Source organism: Mixophyes fleayi, chromosome 3, assembly GCF_038048845.1.
Source record: "Mixophyes fleayi isolate aMixFle1 chromosome 3, aMixFle1.hap1, whole genome shotgun sequence".
Lineage (NCBI taxonomy): Eukaryota > Metazoa > Chordata > Amphibia > Anura > Limnodynastidae > Mixophyes > Mixophyes fleayi.
In genome coordinates, this window is record NC_134404.1 from 72,153,094 (window position 1) to 72,180,703 (window position 27,610).

Genomic DNA, 27,610 nt, shown 5'->3' on the forward strand with positions numbered 1-27,610 from the left:
GGTAATATATTACATATTGCGGATATCTCAATATTTACCATGTGACAGTCCATTATAGTTTGGAACTTGACCCAATGCTGTGACTGAACCATATGAGTGAAGTTACACTACATAATAAGTCACAACTAATACTGTTCTAATATTACTGGACTGTTGCAATAAAAAATAGGGTCAGAGCTCCCTGCAGCTTACACAATCTTTATGATATAGATTGATAAACATGGGGCAAGATTTTCACATTGATGGAAAATGGCCTACTATTTACATAATCAACACTTAACTTTTGTAGAATTGCTAGAGGGATATTACATTGTGACAGCACAATAATAGGGAGAGATCAGACTGTGACTGGGCAATATCTGAGAGTGACCACTAAGAGTAGATCATCATAGTGATAGCACACTGTCAGGGAATGTCACACTGTTGTATAATACTGCTGCATGTGTGATAAACTATAAAGACATATTACACATAACATAGATCATACTACTACAGTACATGCTAAATACAATAAAATACATGAGAAAGCACTGCCATAGGCAAATATACATAATTACAGACGTGGAAAGGACAGCAGAGGTTGCTTGGTTACATTTACATTTCTGTCATTGTAGAACTTACAGCAGCTTCCTGTACGACCTCTCCTGATAGGTCTGGTTGCACACGTAGGTAACATAGACCGCAAAGTGATTGGCAGCATGCTGGTAGACAATGTCACAAACATCAGAAATCACCAAGTTCTCTTCAAACCTTTGCTCTAGATCCAAAAGGAACCTAGGAAGACAATGACAAAGTTGTTGTAACACCCCAAAGTGGACTGTATCCTCTAGCATATTTAATGTACATGTAAAGTGTTAACACAGGTTTGTACAGTTGATTCATCATAGCTTTCTGTGTCACTTGGCTATCTGTGGCCAAACAGGACTAATTTCATTAAGTTTTGGAGCGTCTGTTTCTTTTTAAACCAGTTTAACAAACTTCATAAAAGCCTTAACCTTTTATAGTTCCAGCACTGTAGGTGGTGTTATTATTACTACCATTGTCAATGGATTATATGCATACCAGCAATATGCCAATTTTTTTTTTATATTTATAAAAGTAAATGTATAGAGAAGTTTAAGGGGTCTTTTTTGAAGACGGTATAATTTAGCAGAGATAGAAAATCTTCTTTCGCACAATTTAACAGGAATATTTTGCCAATGCAGCTGAGCGATGCTCAGCTCCCTGCTGATACTGACTGGTAGCAGTAAGAGGACTCTGCAGTGCCAGTGCAGGGCCCCTCTGCGCATGCATTACTCAGCATTGCCAGTCCACACATGTGCAGTGCTACTGAAAGCCCGAACTTGGGCTTCCAGTTCCATTTTCATTAAAAATTCTAAATATTAAAAAAAATTCTAATAAATAGTAAAGAGAAATAAAAAGTAAAATAAATAAAAGTAAAAAAAAAATATAAAGGAAAAAATGCTTTATTGTTATAATAAACAATTTTTTCCTGAGATGACGATAGCTGTCCTTGGTAAATAAGCCTCACAATGCTTTGCATGCGTGTATTTAAGCATATTACTACCGTAATAGTCTACAGTTTGCAAAAGAAAAGAACGCGCCAGTCAACAACAGAACTATAGCTCCTAATTGAATCATTCTCTATGTCTGGGTACCTTCGGTGTTGCTCTATTGCCTATTTAGTGCTATAGTTCATCTTCTTTTAAGAAACATTCAACCTGACATCCTGACACTTCTTCAATGTATAAGTACATTGAGGAAGCAAAGACTTTGTAATGAGGGAATTCAGCTGTACGGTGACCACCCCACCGCAGTGATAGCGACCACAACCTTGCAGTGGCGTTAATCACATCACTATTGTTGACTGCCGGGGGGACGCTCCATGTTCTATTGGGCTATGTAACTGTCACATATACCTGAGATCTAAAGCCAGGTACTGCTGAGAGTAGCGGTATACATAACCTCTCCTATAATCCTCTTACATATGTTTCATTGATATATTCTTATACAAATAATAAAAGAGTGAGTGCACAGATAATATTATGTTCTATAGTTATACACATGTTTTAACTATAGGCATAGAAGAGGTCAGGGTAAGAGAGGAAATAAGTGATGGTATGGAAGTATGTGGGGCCTTTGTCCTGCATTCACCTAGTGTAATAAAGGAAAAAGTAAGAATGGATCCATTATTATTCTGCTTATTTCTTTTACTACACGATATGTACCATCGCTCCTGTAAAATGCAGGCATTTATTCCTATACGCTAGTACTTGTGTCTCCTTACCTCTCACTAGTGGTCAGGACTTCCACTACATTGGAGAAGATGAAGTGTGTCTCTGACTGGTGTATGGTGGCTCTCAGTTTGTCACTCTCCATGAAGTGAGATATCAGCAGACGTAGGCTCTTGTAGTATGATGCTTCCGATGTCACCAGTTCAAACATGGCCTGACAGCAAGAAAAGAGCCACAGTCTGTACTTGCAAATAAATGGCTGATTTTCTCAAAACAGTTATCAAGCTTTATCTAAATATGTTTTATACAATCAAACACGATTAGTAAACAGCATGTACAGGCTGTAAGGGAATATGGCTCTGTATAGTGATAAAAGCTAGACCATTATACCATGTCTCCAAGTAATTTTACTCAGTTAGCTATTAAAATGGTTTCTAAAACTGTAGCCCATCGTTCATAGAATTACATTTTACAGGCATTTTGCTTCCCAATTCCAATCTCACCTCTTGAAGTTTAATTTCTTGGGGTCGTAGTACATTCAGCACTCTGCTGTTCTTTATTTCTGGAAGATCTTGCCATAAGTTGAAGCCAGAGCTGGTGTTTTGTAGACGTCTGAAAGTTGAGTTAGACCTGTTGTATTCTGTGTGTGGGGATGACTCTTCTGGGGTCTTGGAGCTATCTGGACTTTTCGGGGGCTGTACACATTTGTCCTGAAGTCTTCGAGCTTGAATCTCATGCTGTGTGGATTTATCTCTGTATTCCTGGTACAGGAATTCTCCAGAAAAAAGACGACATTAATTAGCAGTAAGACCCTGAGCTACGTGCTGTTTTTAACACAGGACGCATATTCTCAGTGATGTCTATTTAAAACACACAGTCACAAAACTCATCTTTTCTGTAAAGTGTATGAATTAAACAATTTTATTCCTTAAGAATAATATATGATTCACGTTGTTGACATGTATTCGGTGTGTTACATCTTATTAACAGTGTTGTTTGCATATGTATTGAATGTTTTTTAAAGTTTGTATTTAAAAGATAATTTCACCCATGGTGGAGAGCAGAGCATTAGAGAGGGGAGAGAAGGGTATGGAGAGAGAGGAAGAAGGACATGAAGAGCACAGTATTACAGAGAAGAAAGAAGGTTATGCAGAGAGGAGGAAGAAGGACATGGAGAGCACAGCATTACAGAGGGGAGAGAAGGGTATGGAGAGAGCAGGAAGAAGGACATGAAGAGCACAGTATTACAGAGGAAAAAGAAGGACATGGAGAGCACAGTATTACAGAGAAAGAAGAAGGACATGGAGAGCACAGTATTACAGAGGAAAAAGAAGGACATGGAGAGCACAGTATTACAGAGAGGAAAGAAGGACATAGAGAGCACAGTATTACAGAGGGGAAAGAAGGGTATGGAGAGAGGAGGAAGGAGGACATGAAGAGCACAGTATTACAGAGGGAAAAGAAGGACATGGAGAGCACAGTATTACAGAGGAAGAAAAAGGACATGGAGAGCACAGTATTACAGAGGGGAAAGAAGGGTATGGAGAGAGGAGGAAGAAGGACATGAAGAGCACAGTATTACAGAGGAAGAAGAAGGACATGGAGAGCACAGTATTACAGAGGAAGAAGAAGGACATGGAGAGCACAGTATTACAGAGGAAGAAGAAGGACATGGAGAGCAGAACACTACAGAGAGGAAAGAATGACATGGAGAGCACAGTATTACAGAGGGGAAAGAAGGGCATGGAGAGCACAGTATTACAGAGGAAAAAGAAAGACATGGAGAGCACAGTATTACAGAGGAAAAAGAAAGACATGGAGAGCACAGTATTACAGAGGAAGAAGAAGGACATGGAGAGCACAGTATTACAGAGGAAGAAAAAGGACATGGAGAGCACAGTATTACAGAGGGGAAAGAAGGGTATGGAGAGAGGAGGAAGAAGGACATGAAGAGCACAGTATTACAGAGGAAAAAGAAGGACATGGAGAGCACAGTATTACAGAGGAAAAAGAAGGACATGGAGAGCACAGTATTACAGAGGAAGAAGAAGGACATGGAGAGCAGAGCATTACAGAGAGGAAAGAAGGACATGGAGAGCACAGTATTACAAAGGGGAAAGAAGGGTATGGAGAGAGGAGGAAGAAGGACATGGAGAGCACAGTATTACAGAGGAAAAAGAAGGACATGGAGAGCACAGTATTACAGAGGAAGAAGAAGGACATGGAGAGCACAGTATTACAGAGGAAAAATAAGGACACGGAGAGCACAGTATTACAGAAGAAGAAGAAGAAGGACATGGAGAGCACAGTATTACAGAAGAAGAAGAAGGACATGGAGAGCACAGTATTACAGAGGAAGAAGAAGGACATGGAGAGCACAGTATTACAGAGGAAGAAGATGGACATGGAGAGCACAGTATTACAGAGGGGAAAGAAGGGTATGCAGAGAGGAGGAAGACATGGAGAGCAGAACATTACAGAGGAAGACGAAGGACAAGGAGAGCAGAGCATTACAGAGGAAGAAGAAGGACATAGTAACAGAGCATTACAGAGGAGAAAGAAGGTTATGTAGAGAGGAGAAAGAAGGACATGAGAGGAGAGGATTACAGAGAAGAAAGAAGGTCATGCAGAGAGGAGGTAGAAGGACATGGTGATAGAGCATTACAAAGAAGAAATAAGGGTATGGTGAGTGAGGTGAATGGCAGCCATGGAAGACAGAGCATTATAGAGAAGAGATAAGGGTACAGAAGCGTATACTGCTCTGATGAGGCACTTCAGTGTTCAAAGAATAAATAATTGCAGTAATACAAAACCTGTAGGGCTACAAAAATAAATATTCTATTTACCTAGCTCAGAGCATTTAAAGCAGTGAAAATCACTATATGTTACTACTATAACTTTTAATTTCAAAGAAATTGTAAAAGTTGTTCCTAGGTTAACAATTTGAGAACTATACATTTCCATTGGATGAGTAGAAGAGAGAGCCAATCAAACTTTGCAAACATCTGAAATCTTAACCAATCAAACTCAGCTTCATTGTGTGCTGTCATTATCAGGCTGCGCCCCTGTTACACAACTGTAGCGGACAGCAATGGAGTAACAATTCACAGGCTGGAACATTTTGTCTCAGTCTCTTGACTTAACGGAGCATGAATAACAGAGCTGACACAAATCTGCTGTATTTTTGTCTCTTCATGTTCCTGGCCCATTAGCCAATGATTTTTTTGTGTAAATAAATAAATAAATAAAATGAAGGAGACTGTAGAGCAACATATTACTTGCCTGTCTTAAAATACTGCTTGTGTTATACAGTATTCACCACACTGTGATTATAATTATAGGCTTCACAGGCCAACAGAAAGTACAGTTGTACCTCTCTATGGGTTTGATTCCCTTTGATAATAATAACTACTAGTCACTAGATTTTAAGAGTAAATTGGCATTAAAAAGACTGCTCATCAAAGAAACAACTTACAGAACATTTTTCTTCTATATAAAGTAACTGTGTTGCACAGCACAGTACAATCTGACGACTTGACCTGCAGCTGCTAATCATTGTGATTCCCTGCTTCCCACATGCAGGATCCATTTATCTCTGAGAGAGGCATCCCAATAAGGTGGCAAACATACCTGGAAGCACACTGCAAAGTGCACATACATTTCTACACACTCTCACCTGTGCGTCAGCAATGTACTTCTTACCTACATGTCCTATTAAGGTTTTCCATGAGTCTGCTGGTGCAGGGTAGATGGTTGGCAGTGCCTCAGGGGCAGTAGTGGCACACTCAGTAGGGGAGGGGGTGTCTGCAGGAGGGGTGCGGGAATCTTCAGGGTGAAGATATTCTCTATAAGAAGCACAATGATATATATGACTGACAACGTGCAGGTCACATTCAAAATACAGCTGGTGATTACAATCAACTCCTAGACATCGATCTTAATATCAATACATGGCAGGGAGCTGCCAATACTGTAGATCCACCAGGAGATAAATGATCTACTGCTTCATGTCATTGTATGTAATTAGTCTTACATCATGATCTCCTCAATGTACAAAGCTGTATAATATATTGGTGCTTTATAAATAAAATAAATAATGATAATAATAACACCACCACATTAACCATATAAACCTTACATTCAAGAAGTTAATTTTGTAATTGTTAAAGAAGCAACAATCATACGTGCCAACTTTCCCGGAATGTCCAGGACAGTCACGAAATTCGGGTAGGTCTCCCGGACTCCTGGGAGAGCAGGCAAGTCTCCCGCATCACACAAGTTGTTAGTCAAAATAACGCGAATTGCTGTGAATCGCGTCATTTTGACCCCAAATGACGCGATTCACTGCGCCCGCCCACTCACACCCTCCGGTTACGCCCCCCATCCAGGATCTCCCGGATTTCAGCATGTGAAAGTAGGCAAGTATAAGCAACATATGTGTGGATGAAAATAGATCTAAAATGATTGTATGCAGATGGAAAAATCAATCATTAATCCATTTGCTTTTGGCCTCCTAGGCTTCCAAATTAGCAGTCAATAATCCAGGAAGGGATCAAGGAGTGTGTGTGTGTGTGTGTGTGTGTGTGTGTAATCACACACCTCTCCCTGCTTAATGTGAATGACATCAACAAGCTCTATCCACCTCAGTGAGCCTTGAGTGGGAAGGGGCGTGATGATGTCATCATACAGTTTTTGTTTAATTTTTGAGTTGCTGTAAGTGCCAATTTAAACAGCTAAAGCTGAAATACATGGCTGGCAAACACCCTTCTTTGAACCCAGTCCCATTCCTCAAACCAGAGGGAGAGAAGGAGGGAACCTCGCTGGACAGGACCTTCCGATACAAAATGCTGCTTTAATCAGCCGATTGCAGAATTAAATCGTAGATCGAATTCACAAATCAGTCACAAATCTAATTTTGAGATATTTGCTCAACTTACAAAATGAGTATGAAACAAGTTGTAAAATGAAGTGTTCCTGATTGTTAGGTATTCTGGATACTTACAGGGAGATATGACTCTGTAGCATTTGGGTTGTACCTGGTTATAAATACACCAGGACAGATAAATGAATCAGATAAGTGTACTATGTGTTTCATGCCTTTGACAAGCACACATGGTATTTCAACCACATTATCTCAGAGATTCAGTGCCACAAACTACCCTGTAAACCAACAGTCCAACAAAACGTTATATTTAACAATCTGACCACTTCCTGAACCATCCAAATCACCCCCCGTGCATCCATGACCAAAACTTAACCAACACAGAACCATGTATAACACAAATGCCTCCATTTAAATCAACAATCTATCCTAAACACAACAGGATTTCCAAGAATTGTACAGCATTACAGGAGTCAAACCCAGTGTCAGATATCTTAATACATGTGCTCGCAATGGCCTAATTTACTGCCAATGCAGTCTTATTAGACGACACAATCACATACAAATCAGACTAACACCATAACTATGTTATATCTACACAGCATTGCAACATTATTACAAGGCATGCAGTTATGTAACATTATCCATACCAAACCGAGGTATAACTTTTAAAACCAACACAATCTCGAACTCTTGCACTAAACTTAGGCAATTCTGATCACATTTATCAACTGTATAAATGATCATTCATTCTCATGTACTCTACACATATGCGTACAGATTCAACCATCTTCCATTCAACAACACATTACAACATTTATAACATTTATGTTTCCAGTCTCACACTCACCTTTCATTCATTCCATTCAAACTCCATCATTCCTACTAGTCAAGGCCTTTGTAGGCTATGAGGTTACTCACTTCCATGCATGTCCACCTAGGAGCAATGGCAACATGTCCCCTGAGTCTGGAGACCAAGCATGAAGAGAAAGAGCTTTTTCCTTGTGTAAATGTGTAAACCCCCTCTTGTTGGCGGAGACGACCTTTCACAACAACCAGGCTACAGTCTTTCATGTTAATTACTGACCAATTTGTCCAAACCTGTATAACAAGTATTTAAAAGCCTCATGTTTCCCAGTGGGGGAAGGAATGTTTTGTGTAAAGCCAGTGTGCTAATTCAATTGTGGCTAACTTCTGATATATGTTATAAAGTGAAACATAAATAATCTAATATATAAATGCTTAGTGGCGTCTGTCTGTCTGTGTGTGTGTGAAAAAAAAAAACCAAGTTGCAGCGCCACCTGCTGGGCGGAGTTATACACTGACCTACTAAATTCTTAGTGTGTGTGGGAAAAAAAATTCAAAAAGGGCTGAAATTTGGTAGGGCTCAAACTCATTTTCGTGAGGTAATTTAACCTCATGAACACACATGTGTAGAGGCGTGCGTTAGTGTGTGTGTGTGTGTGTGTGTGGAAAAAACTATTTTCTCAGAAAGGGCTCATCCAATTGACCTGAAATTTGGTATACTGACATTATTTGATAAAAAAATTAGAATAGTCAAGTCAGTTAACTTCCATCATCCCCCCTTCCACCGTGGGAGGGGTAGTAAAGGCTAAATTTACGAGTTGAGGGGTCAAACTCATTTTCGTGAGGTAATTTTACCTCATGAACACACATTAAAAAGGGCGCTTGCGTCGGGAAGTAAGGCTCTTCCCCTGAGGAGGCCTGGGCTAGACCCAAATGCATGACAAGAACCTTTTTAAGACCTTAAGTAGCTTGATTTGACTAGAATGCATGAGTATCATGCATGGGTTAACTTGTAGATAATATTTATGTACTCTTCATCACGTGTGGTGATGAATTCAGGTGTAGGTCTGCCCTGCTCCAATAGACACTGCAGGATGCGTGCAATATATATGAGGAATACAAAAACACAAAAGACTGCACAGAAAAAGAAAAAAAAATCAACTTATATCACCTGTTAATAATAGGCATTAATGATAAAATATTAAAAACTATTTTTTATGAAATGACATTAGTATGTTATGAATATCTACTGTGCATAAACTATTTTTTGTACAGTTTCTCCTGAATATAAACACTTGTTATAGCTGCATACACAGCCATCACCACTAGTAATCCGCACTTACACGAGATCTGTAGCTTGAGCAAGAGATATGGCCGAACAACAAGTACCTGAGAGATGCCAAGAGCTTGAGTTTGGCCCACCCTTACTGTACATTGACTACAGGCAAACATCCCTTCCCGCCCTGTTCCATCCCTGAAATTGTAGTCTGTAGTAAGTGTCCCTTGCAGTCGGAGATGAATTGTCCACATACCCCCAGCACTTAAAGGAATTTCATTCATTATTTAATTGGCTTGCACACAGCTCCATGTATTTACTGTGTTATAGCAAAAGTAAGCAACTGAGCCTAATAACATAAATTCATGGCTATTAACCATGGATTAAGTTAAAGCAATACATTTAGTAAAAGATTCAGGTTGAAAAATACAAACCAGTAAATGAAAGTCAGTGTTTTCCCACATGGTCCTAAATAAACTTCTCATGAAGTGAGCACTATACAAGCTGTGCAATACAAAACATAGCAAATATATAGGTCATTATATACAATGAACGGTATAGAGATCATGGCCTTATTGTAGCCTGGCAATTGTTTTCTCGGTGTGCATGCAGTGAAAATATATACGTCCCAATTTTTTTTTTTAATGGGTTTATAGATACATTGGATAGGAGGCTTAATGCAGGTAGTGATCAATGTGAAAATGATTGGTGTGCAGCATGTCTACACAGGGGTGGAACAGTGCATGGCATTGCGAAAGCTAGGTAGAGCCTTCTGGACCCCCGCTCTGCTCTGAAAAAAGCAGAGAGGGGGGCTCTTCTGAGAATGCACACTGCAGCCCAAAAGAGGGTGTTAGATCTCAGGCGGGTACAGTAGGTAGACACCTCACCTCCAGCCCCCTGCACCCACAGTAGTTCCGCTACTGTGCCTACATTACAGGCAACATCTTCAATATGGCAATGAATAAGTCAAGTCAGCACCAATTACTTATGCTTTGCTGGATACTGGTGGTGAATCTGCTAACTAAGATAGCAAGGAAAAGGTGCTAATCTTACCCCTTAAATTAATTACTATAGACTAAAGGACATATATAGTCACTTTAACCAAATGTAGCTATATTAATTTGTGACTCCAAAACTTGCTGCTTGAGACTCCTGCCTCATTGTCCCTTATTAACATTCCAGCCCTTGGCAGATATCTACACAAAACAATTACAAATAGGTGATCTCAGGCATTTTGCCTCTCTAGATGCATATCTATCCCTAATTTATAAGGACTATTATAGTTTACTTTTTAAGATTTAGCCATATAAAATCTTTGTCCCTGACAATGTCCTGAAATGTGAACATTAACCAACTGCAGAGTACTACTTTTTGTTCTCAGTATACACCGATCAGCCACCTGCATAATATTGTGTAGGTCTCCTCCGTGCCACCAAAACATCTCTCGAGGCATGGACTCCACAAGACCTCTGAAGGTGTCCTGTAATATCTGGCACCAAGACGTTAGCAGCAGATCCTTTAAGTCCTGTAAGTTGCGAGGTGGGGCCTCCAAGGCTCGGACTTGTTTTTCCAACACATCCCACAGAAGCTTGATCGGATTGAGATCTGGGGAATTTGGAGGCCATCAACACCTTGAACTCTTTGCCATGTACCTCAAACCATTCCTGAACAATTTCTGCACTGTGGCAGGACGCATTATCCTGAAGGGGTGTACTTGGTCTGCACCAATGTTTAGGTAGATGGTATGTGACAAAGTAACATCCACATGAATGCTAGGAACCAAGGTTTCACAGCAGAACATTGCCCAGAACACCACATTGCCTCTGCCAACTTGTCTTCATCCCATAGTGCATCATGGTGCCACCCCTCCCCAGGTAAATGAAGCACATGCACCCAGCCATCCTCATGATGTAAAAAAAACGAGATTCATCAGACCAGGCCATGTTCTTTCATTTCTCTATGGTTCTGGTGCTCACGTGCCCATTGTAGGCGTCTTCGGCTGTGGACAGGGGTCAGCAAAGGCACTCTGAATGGTCTGCGGCTAAGCAGCCCCATACGCAGCAAGTTGCGATGCATTGTGTGTTCTGACACCTTTCTGTTATAGTCAGCATTAATGTTTTCAGCAATTTGTGCTACAGTAGCTCTTCTGTGGGACTGAACCAGACGGGCTAGCCTTTGCTCCCCACGCGGATCACTGAGCCTTGGGCACCCAAGACACTGTTGCCAGGTCACCAGTGCTCCTTCCTTGGACCTCTTTTGGTAGGTACTAACCACTGCATACCGAAAATGCCCCACAAGACCTGCTGTTTTGGAGGTGCTCTGACCCAGTCGTCCAGCCATCACTATCTGGCCCTTTTCATAGTCGCGCAGATCCTTACGCTTGCCCATTTTTCCTGCTTCCAACACATCAACTTCAAGAACTGACTGGTTATTTGCTGTCTAATATATCCCATCCATTGACAGGTGCCATTGTAATGAGATAATTAATGTTATTCACTTCACTTGTCAGTGGTTTTAATATTGTGGCTGATCGTGTATATTCACTGTACAAATTCAAAATGGATAAAGTATTCAAAAGTACAACAGTCTTGTAGCGTAGTTTACCAAACTGTATGAACTACCAGATATAACTGTGGATGGTGTATACATGGATATATTTCCATATGTAAGGGACGGTACTATGCCATATAGGGTTTGTGTTAACCTGTCAATGCACAGGTATTTGACGCAACGATAAAAAAAAAAATGACAACAACATCACGGGGCATTTTGTTGCTATCTGCCTGGACAATATAATTTATATGTTACTGGCTTTTGTTTCAACAGAGCACTTACCAACTTAACTGCTTTAACTCCTAATCACTGCTGTGTATATGAAGTGGCTGTTATGTGCCTCACAAATTAATGCCATGTAGCAAAAAAAATGATTAGGTTGTAATAGATGGAATCAAAAGAGTACAGAAAAACAGAGACAATGCTAGTGTAACTGATGGATAAGAGGACTGAACAAAGCACAATACTGTGCATTATGCTTGCTGAGCACCTTGTTAGCATTCTGTTTTCCAGTAACTTGTTTCTGCACAAGGTGACGTCCACAAGAATAGCACAGGATGCAGTACTTACAAGGAAAGCAGAACATAGTAGGTATCAACAACCAAGCTCATTCAAAAAGCCACTATTACTCATAGGAAGTATTTATAGTTTGGTGACAGATGTACTATTATTATTTGGTTCAATGAACATGAACGCAACACAAAGAACACTCTCTTTTGTTAAATAGCACATATTTAGGAGAGCATGTTTAACTGGGTACAGCCTTGTTCCGTTATCATACAGGACAATTTTCCCTAATGGAAAATGTTTGTACCTGAAAATATACCTGTTTCTTTTTAATACTGGTCAACAATGCAGTATTAATTCTCTTATTCTGTAACATAGTTGCCTACTCTCCCGGAATTTCCGGGAGACTCCCGAATTTTTGTGAGTTCTCCCGGACTCCCGAGAGAGTAGGCAAAAATCCCGGAACCAGCATCTCCCCGTTGTTGTAGATGGTGGGGGCGGGGCTAACCGCAGCATCGTGGCCCCGCCCCCCTGCTACGATTAGCCAGAATTTCCTAAGATTGGCAGGAGGCGGAGCCTAGTGGCACACCGCGCGTGGCCATGCCCCCTCGACGGACCCCCCTCCTGGAAAGCTGGTCTCAAAAGTAGGTAAGTATGTTCTGTAAGCTACATGTATGACGATTTATTGAGGGGATGTGTTACTTACAATGCATTAGACTTGTATTATGATCATAAAACATCATATCCAGTACACAAACACATACCCTGCCACGACCAGTGAATATGTAAAGCAATTTATTCAAATGTTGGCTGTTAGGCATTGTGTTCATTGCTAAATCGCTCATTAGCAACTAAAGCAAAGCAATATTCCGGAACAATAAAGTCTACTCTACTTCCAGGTTTACCAGCGATCCACTAGTAATGTCTAGAGGTTTAAAAGCATAAAGGTTGTACATACAGGATCCCTCCCTGCTTATACATATAAAGAATGTGTCCCGCCCCCCTGATGGATATTTCGGAGTCAACAATGTCCAACAACAGCACATCCAGTGTCCGATCTGTCACAGGCACCAAGGGCCGGATTAAGGGGCTATGGGGGCCTCCATTCCCCCGTGAGGGCCCCCCCCCCCCCCATGATCCGGCTGCCCGGGCCCCCCCGTGATCCGGCTGCCCACGCCCAAAGCCCCCCCCCCCGTGATCCGAGCTGCCTGCACTGTGATCCGAGCTCTTTACTGAGGAGATCTCGTGAGAGTGAGACTCACGAGATCTCCTCAGTAAGGAGACTACAGCGTGCTGGAGAAGGACCGCAGTGAGAGTGCTCAGCAGCACTGATCGCGCCGAGGGCGCCCCCGACCGATCAATACTGCTGCTGAGCACTTTCAAGGGCCCCCTGTAAGTGGAGCCCAGTTAGCCCTATGGTTAATCCGGCCCTGCAGGCACCATAAGAATATGGTCAACGGCTTGCTGCCTGCTATGACTCCTGACTTTACTGTTATGACTGTTAGCAGTAAATATTTTACATAGATGAAGTTTCATTTTAGGCTTCAGCATGCTTTTAATAAGAATAATCCCTTAGAACTCCAGATTGGTAAATTAAACAACAATTTGAATAATGATATAGTGGTAATTCCCAAAGGCGCTACACAAGTGCTCAAAAACAAGAAAAGTCAAACAAAATCTCATGAGCTACTAAATACGGTTTTATATGGACACAGTGAGAAAGAACAGATGAAGTCAGAGTTTCGGTACTATGTCCCTTTCTGGAGCCAGATTTGTTGGCAATGAGATTAGGATGAACAATTTTTAACTGCTTCTATCCAGTATATTTAATATCTTCAGGGGTTTCTGTTGGGGTTAATGACAGATAAAATGCATACATTCTGGGGGGGGGGGGGGAGCATAATTGGAGTAAGGGTCAGTATAACAAAATAGGAGAGCAAAAACAGAAAAGACTGGCCCTTGGTAGGTTTACCCCTAACATGTACACTGTTATATTAGAGACACCGATAGATATTTCCTCACATACCTACAGCTCTGTTTAGGCAAAAATCATGCCAGGGGGTAAATGTATCACGCTGCGAGTTTCTGGCAGGGTTGGAAAGTGGAGATGTTGCCTATAGCATCCAATCAGATTCTAGCTATCATTTTGTAGAATGCACTAAATAATTGATTACTAGAATCTGGTTGCTATAGGCAACATCTCCACTTTCCAAAACTGCTGGAAACTCGCAGCTTGATTTACCCCCAGATATCTATATAAAAAACCTGCACCGCTCTCAGATAATGGTTTGTCTGGTAACTAGTTGGCTGAGTTAAACCAGAAAAAGAAATGCATAGTTACCTTATTGTTCTTCTCCATAAAGCTACAATAACTACTAATAACATTAACAAATATATATTTAAATGTTTGCATACCTTCACAGAGTTGAAGATGTTTGCCATTAATATAGTTATTTACTAATTACTTATCAACCATTATTTACATTTTACTATGTGTACCTTTCTAGTACTGCGTAGGACCCCATTTGCTCCCAAAACAGACAGAATTCTTTGTGTCATGGATTCAACAAGGTGCTGGAAACATTCCTTGGAGATTCTGGTCCATATCGACATGATGGCATCACGTAGTTTCAGCACATTTGTCAGCTGCACATTCATACTGCAAATCTGACGTTCCACCACACCTGAAGGTGCTCTATTGGATTGAGATCCGGTGACTGTGGAGACCAATGGAGTGCATTGAATTCATTGCTATGTTCATGTAACCAGCTAGAGCTGACCTGTGCTTTGTGACATTATCCTGCTGGATGCAGCTATTAGAAGATGGGTAGACTGTGGTCATAAAGGGTTGCACATGGTCAGCAACAATACTCAGGTAGTCGGTGGCATTTAAACAATGCTGAATTGGTATTAAGGGACCTTCGGTTGCAGCAGAAATCAAAATTCACCAGACCAGGCAACATTTTCCAATCTTCAACTATCCAGTTTTGGTGAGACTGTAGCTTCAGCTTCCTGTTCTTAGCTGACGCGAGTGGAACCTGATGTGGTCTTCTGCTGCTATAGCTCATCCACTTCAAGACTGGACGTGCTGTGTGTTCAAAGATGCTCTTCTGCAAACCACTGCAGAAGAGCATGTCAGCTTTAACCAGTCTGGCCATTATCCTCTGACCTCTCTCATTAACAAAGCATGTTTGCCCAAAAAACTGCCATGTACTGGATGCTTTTTGTTTTCCACACCATTCTCTATAAACTCTAGAGACAGTTCTGGCTGTAAATCCCAGGAGAGCCGCTGTTTCTGAGATCCTCAAACCACCCCATCTGGCACCAACAGTCATTAAGTGGTCAAAGTCACTTAGATCACATTTCTTCCCCACTCTGCACATCTTGACATGTCTGCATGCTTTTATATACTGAGTTGTTTCCGCATGACTGGGTGATTAGATATTTGCATTAACCAACAGTTAATAAATAATGAAGACTGTACAGCGCTGTGGAGATAGTGGCATTATATAAATGATGATGATGATGTACCCAATGAGTGCATACAGCTCCTACATATTATACAGCCTCAATTTTAAAACAATACAGAGATCAGGATGTGAAAGGAACAGCAGCACGTCAGGAATAGGCCAAGGTTAGCAATACAAGAGAGCTGTTTAGGGGCGTGCAGACACAAGTTAAGCACACGTCTTTGAGCGGAGGATTATTTTGGGTTACACGTGTCTTTGAAATAGTAAGCAGAAATTTTAAGCTGACTCTAGACAGGTGCAATTTTAATTGATGATGATAATGATGATGATTGCCACACATTTTTTTTTCATATGTATTTCTACAATAGATTTGAGACTGCACATATCTTCAGGTGCTTGTGACTCAAAGTACAGTATGCATATGCATATTTGCACATATATAAAGGTGCAACTTTTCTATTCAGCTGTAATTTCCCCCCCCCATAAGGTGTCAGGTGTACAGATGCATATGCTCCCAGCAGCGCAGAGACCTACGCTGGTGATTTCAGCCCCGGCCTTTCCAACCTGCATCTTCTGCTGAAAGTTCTTATTCCTTTTCAATTATTATTTATAGAAGCAGGAAGGGAACACAGAACCACAACTTTGGGGGAAGGTCCTGGCGATTTTGCTCCATTCTTCCTGGGTGGAAGAGGAAATTGTGGACCAAGCTGCTCATGGTCAATGAAGAACTGCTGGAACCCCCTCGCCTACGGGCCTGGAGCGGACACACACCCCTCCATGTAATTTAGGTTAAGTGGATCTTTAAAGTGGCCATATCACCATTTAGGTTATTTTAGACCTACCTATATGTCCACAAATTACAGAGTTGGTTGATGTGCCTACAATGACCGCCAATTTCCATCACCACCTGACCTAGATCTACAAGGTGTTGGAGTAAAATGCCATCATCTGACAACACTGAGTGTGTCCTAAAAAACTGGACAGTTTTTTCTAATTTGCCCGCGGAACACTGAGTAAACCGAGGGATGACACAGATGCATTTGTTATAGATTTCTCTGGAAAAGGGCAGGACAAAACTACAAGGTCAAAACACTGGTCTCATCTGTAAGAAAGTGATTAATGTGATGGAGAATTGTACAGTAGAAGCAGCAGTAGAATGGATGCAGGTGTTTTATAAGGGATAGCAGCAGCCAGCTTGGTGCTCTGGAGTGACAATGCAATTATATAGAGAGAGATGTCAGTAACAATTGTAACAAAGAGTGAGAATAAATTGCATGGTTTAACTTGCAGACTTAACACCCCCCCCCTCCCCCCCTCCAAAGATTTAATGGTCATTAGCATAGGGATAATAGGAGACACCTCAGACCACTGCCAATAGAAGCAGCTAATGTAGTAAACAAGAGGTCATGTAGAAAGATGCTTATGTATTCAGTCTTGTTATTGAGCTAGCTGTGATCTGTATAAATATGATCCACTATTCCATTTATTCCAACACTATTTATGTTTCATTATAGGCTAGGCCTGCTGAAGGGCAGGAAAGAGGTGATTTAGCACTGAAATTTCAAAGGGGCTTCCTCCAGTGCTGCAATGCATGGACGTGTATATAACACGTGTATAATACATGTCTGTGTACTACATGTAACTCGCCCCTATCAACAATGTTACTGAAAGTTTCACTACAAGGCTGTAGCCGTCCTGCAACAATCACATAACTTAAGAAATTTAAAACTGCACTTTTTCTTTCCACAGTTTACCAACTCACTTATGCATTAATGCCCATTAATTATTCTTTTATTACAAGTCATTCTGCTTGTTGTCTACAAAGTCTTCCATTCCTTTGTTCCAAAGACTCAATTGTATGACAAGCACTTATATTCATAACAATCACATGATGCCAGCCATCCAAAGTAATGTAAGACAATTATGTTGTTCATCTCATGCTGATTGATGGGTAATGCCTTTACTCAAGTTCTAAATAAATCAGTAGAATCACGTTTTAACAGTGACACCTATAGTTACAAAATAAACTTACAAAATATAGGTCTCACTGTTGCTTACGACACTACGCAATTTAAAGGGCAAATTATTATTTATCTACAGAAATGTCTCAGTATTCTCAGGTCTGTGTGCAATTTTTTTTAAGAATCTACTGCGGTGTTCCTTCCCCACTATGTACCCCTCCTCAGTACCTCTCATCCTTTCCCTATCCTTCTTTATTTCTATTTCCCTTTTGAAACTTGCAAAACTTAATAAAAAATGTAAGTAAAAAAAAAAAAAAAAAAGTGCAAAGAAAACGTTGGGCATTATAAAATACTCATTGACATGTATCTTTACCCTTAAAATATCCTGATGTAACCGTTTGAATGCCAACAGCTGTTGTGTAATCTGTGAATGCTTATGTGTGATTTACAGCAGCACAGCTTATGTGTCAGAGAAGATTCAGAAAGTCCTGATAAACATTCATTAGGCCGCTGTCCAAGTTTTTCAGAATCTACCACTGTATCCATAAACGTGGACTCGGAGCTGTTAAGTAGATGTTGGCAGCATTTGAGCTATGCCAGGTCAGACTACTGAGCACAGTGGAGCAAAAAAATCAAACTATAGGCTTATATAAAAGTAATGGATGGATGTGACTTACTCAGCTGATTAGAACACACAAAATGTCGACAATCAAAGTGAAATGGAAATAGTATCCCTAATAATTACTATTTTATGCCACAGGCTACAAGAAGATTGAATACTAAATGACTGCCGTATCGCTGTAACTGCTGCATAATTACACTACATAAGCTTTATTAGGCAAATTTTCTGTGTGTTGTTTTCTTCCTATTTGGGTCAGAATTTTGCCTTAACCCAGTTCGCTGCTAAAAGAAGAAATAATACACATGCAAAGCAGATTTACAGAGGGGACCACAGAGAGTAGGGATAAGAAGAGGCAAAGGGACAAAGATAAAGTCCTGCTGAGAGAGCTGTCATGTTATAGACAAAATAAACTAGATTTCTAATTACAATTTAGCCCTCAGCATGCTACAGAAAAATCAGGCCAAGTGAATAACATCCAAGAGCTGTGATCGGTCTTTGAACACCTTAATCTAATTCTGTGGCAAAGCACCCAACATTTCTAAATTATACTACGCTTACAAAATCATGCATTTCCCATGTATAGCTTATGTTCACTCCTATTCATGTTATGACCCTAGAGCAGCATGTAACACTTCCAAGTGGGAGGGCCCTGTAAAAGGATTTTCTCTGTTCAGGGGTTTTAATCTTCTTAATAATCTGGCAAATCTATGGATGAACATTTAATACCGATATATATGACTATTACCGCCAACCAACTCCTCGCAAAGGTACTTGTGATTTAACCCAAGAAATATAATTCTTATTTTTCTCTTAAATCCACAGGATCAATATTCATATAATAGCGTATGCTCATATCTTCAAGAACAACCACAGCAAGATATAACTTCATTTAAAGTGTGTTGTATTATATTATAAAACAGTAAACAGCGTAAGAATATTTTACACAAATTATAGATTTTGGTGCCATATATTACATTAATTGCCTGTAATATAAATATATATGTAATTGTGTGTGTGTTTTGACTAATGTTTAAAGGTGTGTGTGTGTATGTTTTAAGCTATACCTATTTTGCCAGGCTGAATGCATTGTGTATGTGCCGGTGGAGGGGGGACGGACTACACAGACACACTCCATTCATCTCACATTTTAACACATGGTATTTCAACCACATTATCTCAGAGATTCAGAGCCACAAACTACCCTTTAAACCAACTGTCCAACAAAAAAGTTATATTTAACAATCTGACCACTTCCTGAACCATCCAATCACCCTCCATGCATCCATGATTGTATTGCCCATTTTTGAATTGAAGTTGACCTATATCTCACATATGGCAGTGTATCTACAATTAGTTTCTGGCAGCAAGGTTTAAGGGACAGCAATCACAATGAAATTTATGTTAAAGAAAAAATTATTTTAATAATGATTAAAAATGACAATATTTGTCTATTAAAGTGCACAAAGCTCATTTACAAATGTTTATCACACTTTGTATCAAGCCTAAGTTCTCAACATGTGGTATGTGTACCCCAAGAGGCTCCTTAGATAAATTCAATAATATAATATTACATTAAAGAATAAGACATATAGAAATCTGATCAGAAGGGGAGTTTTCATAACATATAAGTGCATAAGAAGTGTACTCAGGTTAGGGGGTACTATTAAAGCTGCACCATGTAGAAAAAGGTGGTAGTGTAGCTTCTAAGAGATAGTGGCTTGTGATTGCTCCTCACACCTTTTTACCATCCTATGTAGGTGCCTGGGGTCATAGATGAGAAGCTCACCATTTCAGTTGCTAATCATGACATGTTAATAAGTTAAAAAGGGAAAATGTTTCAGTTCTTTTTCTACTTACTTCACTACTGATTCCTTTACAAATAAAAAAAAATGTATTGCATCAACTTTGTTATAATTTTTACAGGTTTGTATTTGTGTTGTAAATTCTATCAACATATCTTCTGATGGTAGGAAATGACCACGCTAAAACTGCAGGCTGCACAGGCAGAACAGTCTTTCTTGCACTACTGCTCACTGATCCAACATTAACTGGCTGTTCACTGAGATAGCCTTGTGTTACACTTAGAGATGCTCAGGCTCGGTTCTCCGAGAACCGAGCCCACCCAAACTTAGCAGATCCGAGTACCAAGAGGAGCCGGCTCGGTACTTTCAGGCGCCCTCGAAATTGAAACCGAGCCAAAACGTCATTGTTATGTCATTGGAACTTGCGAGTTTTGGATTCTATAAGTACCGTCCTCAACGGCGATCCATCGCCATTTCACAGAGGGACACAGAAGGGGTAGCACGGTTCTTGACAGTCTCTAGGGCAGTTGGGCAGCATCATAGCTAGAAAAAAAGAGGAGGGGTAGCAGTGTTCTTCAAAGTCTCCAGTGACATTCTACTGAGTTATAGCTCACACAGAAACAGGAGAACTCCATTGCTAATTGTCATTGCTGAAAAAGAAATAATAGGACTGGCAGTCTTTTTGTAAATCTGCAGTCACAATGTAGTGTGTTATATAGCTAACACACAAACAGGAGAGTTCCATTGCTAATTGCCATTGCTGAAATAGAAATAATAGGGCTGGCAGTCTTGTTCTAAATCTGCAGTCACATTGTACTGTGTAATATAACTCTCACACAAACAGGAGAGGTCCATTGCTAATTGTCATTGCTGGAATAGAAATAATAAGGCTGGCAGTATTCTTCAAAATCTGCAGTCACATTGTACTGTGCAACAGCTCACCCAGAAATAGGAGAGGTGGCAGTTTTCAGTGCTGAAACAGAAATTCAAATAATAAGGTTGTCCGTGTTTTTAAAAGTCTACTGTGTGATTTTAGTGTGTCATAGCTCACTCAGAAATAGGAGAGGTGGCAGTGTTTAGTGCTGAAACAGAAATTGTAATAATAGGTCTGTCAGTGTTCTTAAAAGTCTCCAGTGACATTCTACTGTGCCATAGCTCATACAAAAACAGGAGGGGTGGCAATGTCCTTGTCACTCTCCAGTCTTCAGTCACATTGTTCTTGTCACTCTCCAGTCTCAGTCATGATGATACTAATCCCTCTACCTCATGTGCTAATGTCTACGTTGAAGTGCATAGTGGTTTTAAGTCAGGGAAACAAAAATGTAAATAAAAAGCTTGTGCCTTTTTAAAGAAAAAAATACCTCTCTAATAAAAGTGAAAGTTTACTGTTGAAAAACATAAAATTGCCAACATGTCACTTTGCCCAAAATATTACTAAGCATACCAGCATCAGCTAGCTCCCTTCTCTCAATTAGATCTCAGCACCTGCAATCATCCTCAAACAATACTAATTCATCCCCGCTGGAATCCACCATCACAGAAGTCTGTGTACTTTGATGCATTTGCTGGTAATGGCCTTCCTCATGGAATTTGTAGTTCATTTTACGGCAGATCTATCACGATTTTTGGCCAATTCTTTTAGACCAGACCAAATGTCAAAATGTTGTGCTGACTCATCTGCATTACCACTGGGTGTCTTGGGAAAGCTAAGTTTTTTCCTAAAAGCAGTTGCCAGAGAAACTGAAGGAGCAGACGTTGTTGTGTCATGTACAACTTGAGCTGTCAGCTTGCTGATCAGGAGCTCATTACATCTCTTGAGATCTGGGTCAGCTGGAAAGAAAGAGAAGACATAGCTCTTAAACCTAGGATCAAGCACAGTTGCTAAAATGTAGTGATCCGATTTCAATATGTTGATAACTCTTGGATCCTGGCAAAGCAAATAAAGTCCTTAATCTACAAGTCCAACTTAGCAGAATTGCTTTGTTTCATTTCCTCCTTTGATTTCTCTAGCTGCTTTTCAAAAAGTTTAATTAGGGGAATCGCTTGACTCAAGTTAACAGTGTCTGCAGTCTTTTCACAGGTGACTACTTTGAGTGGTTTCAGCACCTTGCAAAACACGGAAAGTATTCTCCACTGCGCTGGACTAAAGTACATTCTCCCTGAAATTCTATTTTTCTCGCAGCTGCTGCATTCTCCTACATGCTATTTCAGAATGCCGAAAATGACCCAAAATATTTTGGGACACAGACAGCATCTCCTGCATGTCACTTTCATTTTTTAAAAAGTTCTGTACCACCAAGTTGATTGTGAGAGCAAAACAGGGAATGTGATGAAATTCCCCCCACTGTAATGCTCTAACAATATTGGTGGCATTATCAGAAATCACATATCCTCAGGAGAGTCCAAGCAGGATAAGCCATGTTGCAATGACATCCCTTAGTCTTTCAAACAGGTTGTCAGCGGTATGCCTCTTAGTGAAACAGAGGATACACAGAGTAGCCTGCCTTTGAAAGATCTGGCGTTGTTATTTGTTAGATGCTGCTGCTGTTCCTGCTGCGATTTACCAACCCAGTGGCCTGTCACAGTCATATAATGTTTAGTTTTCCCAGTTCCGCTTGTCCCCATATCTGTGGTTAAGTGTACAGTTGGTAGAATGGCATTTTGTATCCCAATTATTTTCTTTTTTTGTAACCTCCTGGTATAGGTGAGGAATTGCTTGTCTAGTAAAATGGTGTTGAGATGGAATTTGGTAATGGGGGCACAGAACCTCAATTAACTGTCTTATTCCTGCTGCAATAATGGTGGATATTGGACGCATATCTAATACTAGTGTAGTCAACTAGGTGACAGCTTTGCGCCATATTTGCGTCCACTTGGAAAGGACTGTTAAACAGTCAGTTGTTGTAAACTACTAGTAGTCTTCTTCTTGGTCTGCTTCTGGGTTGAAGATCCACCCCCAGCAGCAGGAGCAGCAGCAGTGGGCCTAATGCTCAAGGATTCTTCTGAGGAGTCCTGGAAAGGGGAGGAGTCATCTCGCGTTAGCAACTTGGATGCAGGACTAACTCCGATCACTTGTGAGGATATTGATGAGGGGTGTAGATTGCAGGTGCTGGGATCTAGCTGAGAGAAGAAAGGTAGCTGACGCTGGACTGTTTGTTGTTATTTTTTTAGCACAAGTTTCTGATTTTCCCTAGAGCTTCCATGGCGTAACATGGATGAGATTCCTAGATAGTTAAGGTCCCTACCTCTACTGACTGTGGCTTTATAATGCTACAAATGGCTAGATAACTGTTGTCAGGATTTGCTTAAAATTAATTCCACACATAAGAGGTGGATTTTTTGGTCTTCTGACAAGGCATGACAATGGCCTTCTTCTTATCACTGACAACAACTGCTTCCATTGGTGCATGACTTGACACAGTAGAGTTCATTAACAGCACTGTTTGCTTAGGTGCCTTAAGCCCATTGTTAGCTTGTTTTGTGGGGGCCCTAACAAACCAAGCACTTCAGCCACCTTGTCACTGGAGCACTTGCTTTGTTAAATTATACATGTCCTTTTCAATATCTTACATAAAGGTGGAACCTTAGAATCTAATTTACAAAGCACCCTAGATGGTGTGCCCAGCGCACTTCAAGGTACACGCCTAATCTCCACTCTTGGGGAAAAAAACACAAAAAAACTTATAAATGTCACCGGCAAGTCCAACCTCCCCTTTATTACAACCCATGTCATTAAATAAAACATTTCAGTTTTCCTCGTAATACACTATTAGATTTAGTGTCATTTATGGTTTAAATTAATCATGATGAGAGGACAGCTGCACTTTTTACAAACATACAGAACTTGTGTGTTTAAGTTTGCTCAATGTTAAAAAACCCCTCAGATTCACCTGTGGAATGGCAATCCTGTGTGGCAGGAGGTCCCCTCCCCGAATGCTCCAAGGTTCTAGCAATGATCTGCTCTCTATGGGCCTACTGAAGTGACTGGGACAATCAAAGGGATGGCACCCAATACACCTCTCAGGCCCATCATTGGAGATCAGAAAAGTGCCGAACCTAGGGAGCTGTCAGGGGATCCTCCAAATCACAGGTTCACTGCACCACACGTACGTCTAAATTTTGGGTGGAGATCTCTTTTGATACTTAAAAGTAGAGATGGACGGGTCCGGTTCCCCGAGAACCGAACCCACCCGAACTTTGGGTATCCGAGTATCGAGCGGAGTAGCTCGGTACTCTCCCGCCCGCTCCGAATCCAAATCGAGGCCGAACGTCATCGTGACGTCGTCGGATCTCGGGGCTCGGTTCTCGCGATACGTCAACATTATAAATACACGCCTCCACAGCAATCCATCGCCATTTGACAGAGGGAGAGAGCAGGGTGTAGTCACAGGCTGATTAGAGCAGAGAATCCAATATTCTTTTTCCAATTGTTGTAACAAAAATCGCTAGAGAAGAGAGGAGGATAGAGGTTTTTTTTATTTTCAATATTTGGCACTCCCCAGTGCTTTTGGGGTGTCCCCCCTAATTGTGCATAAATATTTCTGGCTGTCAAAATTACTATCTGTCAGCAGTATCTACCAACTCATTTTTAGCACTCCCCAGTGCTTTTGGGGTGTCCCCCCTAATTGTGCATAAATATTTCTGGCTGTCAAAATTACTATCTGTCAGCAGTATCTACCAACTAATTTTTAGCACTCCCCAGTGCTTTTGGGGTGTCCCCCCTAATTGTGCATAAATATTTCTGGCTGTCAAAATTACTATCTGTCAGCAGTATCTGCCAACTAATTTTTAGCACTCCCCAGTGCTTTTGGGGTATCCCCCCTAATTGTGCATAAATATTTCTGGCTGTCCAAATTATTATCTGTCAGCAGTATCTTACCAAATAATTTTTAGCACTGCAAGTGCTTTGGGCTGAGAATGGATTCAAAGCAATCCACATATGAGCAGAATGAGCAACCAGGTTCTGTCACCAGTCCTGAAGTTAGTGTTCCCAGTACGTCATCTGGGCAAGGCGATGTCAAACTACAGAGTGTTTCGAAATCAGTCCAAAAAACAAAATCAAATTTTTTTTTTACTGTGTTGAAGCGAAAAAGAAGTGTAACTGAGCAAAAGTTAAGTGCCGATAAAAAAAAAATTGCCAACATGCCATTCTACACACGCAGTGGCAAAGAGAGAATGAGGCCTTCACCTTTGGCTATTAGTGGCAGATCCCAAAAAGTTACCGAGCCTTCAATTGGTGCACAACTACTGTTCGCGTCAAAGCCGAGCTGCAAGATAACAGTAAGGCATTAGAGGATAATGTTTGCTCTGATTCACAAATGACACCAATCCCTGTGCAGAGTCCATCCAACAGTGGGATGTCTAATCGTGAGCATTCTGCTGATGTGTGCCTTAATAGCCTGAGTGTAGCCGGTGATACACAAATTGAAGATGCCACTTTAGAATTAGAAGAGGATGAGGGAGAGATTTGTGTAGGCGACGAGGGCGCTAATGAGGATGTTGATGAGAATGAGGTTGTTTGTGCAAGTCCTGCACCAGTGGCAGCAGTTCTGGGACGTGACAAGAAAAAGGCCATTGTCATGTCTGGACATAAAACAAAAAAATCCACTTCTTATGTGTGGAATTATTTCTACCCAAATCCAGACAACAATTGTATAGCCATTTGTAGTGTATGTCAAGCCACAGTCAGTCGAGGGAGGGACCTTAACCATCTTGGAGCCTCGTCTATGTTACGCCATTTAACGAGAGTTCATGGCAAAGTGTTGGGAAAAGCTGAAAGTTCTTCCCAAAAAATTACAAGCACTCCATCATCAGCTAGGACCCTTCGCTCACCGACGGCTACAAAATACACCCACCACACCATCCTCATCAATATCCTCAGTAGTGCTCGGAGTTAGCCCGGCATCCCACTTAAGGCTGGATGACTCCTGCACTATTATTGATTCCTCTGAAGAAAGCATTAGTCCCACTGCTGCTGCTGGGGGTGAATCATCAGCCCTGAGGCAGGTCAAGAAAACAAGCAGTCCTACATTTCAGCAATTAACTGTGAAACAATCATTTGAGAGGGGAAGCAAATATGACAGCAGTCACCCAGTCGCCAAGCGAATCACAGACACCATGGCTGCAATGTTAGTGTTAGATCTGCGTCCTGCAGCTGGTTTTTCACAGTTAATTGAGGTGTTGTGTCCGCGTTACAGAATTCCATCGCGACACCATTTCTCCCGTAAAGCAATTCCACAACTATACCAAAAAGTGTGTAAAAATGTAGAGATTGTGCTGAAAAATGCCATTCTGCCCACTGTCCACTTAACCACAGATATGTGGACAAGTGGAAGTGGCCAAACCAAAGACTATATGACAGCCCACTGGGTTGGTCATTCACCTTCACCAGCAGGAACAGCAGCAGCATGTACACCACTACGTAACATTTGTCACAGGCAGGCCACTCTTTGTATCACTGGCTTCACTAACAGGCATACAGCTGACAATTTGTTACGCAAACTGAGAGATGTGATTGATGCATGGCTTATACCACTTTGACTCTCCCCAGAGTATGTCATTTCTGATAACGCCAACAATATAGTGTGAGCATTACAGCTGGGTGATTTCCAACACATTCCCTGTTTTGCTCACACCATCATTTTGGTGGTGCAGAGCTTCCTACGAAATAACCGTGAGGTGCAGGAGATGCTTTCGGTGGCCCGTAAAATTTCAGGCCAATTCAGGCATTTAGCCACAGCATGTAGGAGATTACAGCAGCTCCAAGAGCAGTTTAACTTGCCCTGCCACCAACTTAAGCAAGAGGTGGTAACTAGGTGGAACTCCACCCTGTACATGCTTCAGAGGATGGAGGAACAGCGCAAAGCCATCCAAGCATATTGCACAAGCCATGACACTGGGAAAGGAGGGGGGATGTATTTCACTCTTGCACAGTGGGGAATCCTTTCAGTGCTGTGCAAGGTGCTGAAACCATTTGAAGTTGTGACGTGTGAGGTGAGTGCAGAGTCTGCTAGTTTGAGCCAAGTCATTCCTTTAATTAGACTATTGGAAAAGCAGCTTGACAAAATGAAGGAGGAGCTGAAAGCAAGCAATTCAGCAAAGTATGTTGGCCTTGTCGATCAAGTACTTAATTCGCTTCACAATGGTCCTCGAGTTATTAAGATCTTGAACTCGGATAAGTACGTTTTGGCCACTGTGCTTGATCCAAGGTTTAAAACCTACATTGAGTCTTTACTTGTAAATGAGCGAGACGTGAACTTTTGCAAGGAGCTATTGCTCAGCAAGTTGGCCGCTGAACTGGGCCTCGGCTTGACGACGTGTCCTCCTTCACTTTCTCAAGCTGCTGCTGCTCGTAAAAAATTAAATTTCCCAAAAAGAAGCAGGGAAGACGCAGGGGGCAGACCAAAACAATTTAACATCTGGGCTGGTTTGAAGGATTTTTCAAAATAATGTGTCACTTTGCCCATAACTCCATCCAATACGAGTATAAACATGCA

At 41.1% G+C, this 27,610-nt stretch overlaps 1 protein-coding gene across 4 annotated transcripts in view; it reads right to left on the bottom strand.

Moving 5' to 3' along the window:
* Positions 1–27,610, bottom strand: part of NGEF (neuronal guanine nucleotide exchange factor) — a 305,718-nt gene that overhangs the window by 27,414 nt on the left and 250,694 nt on the right. For all 4 annotated transcript variants that reach the window (XM_075201742.1, XM_075201741.1, XM_075201743.1 and 1 more), the window contains 4 exons: positions 5,937–6,079; positions 2,738–3,009; positions 2,288–2,448; positions 622–774 (listed from right to left, as the gene is read on the bottom strand). In XM_075201742.1, coding sequence (XP_075057843.1) covers positions 622–774; positions 2,288–2,448; positions 2,738–3,009; positions 5,937–6,079 — 729 coding nt within the window. The remainder of the gene's footprint in view (positions 1–621; positions 775–2,287; positions 2,449–2,737; positions 3,010–5,936; positions 6,080–27,610) is intronic.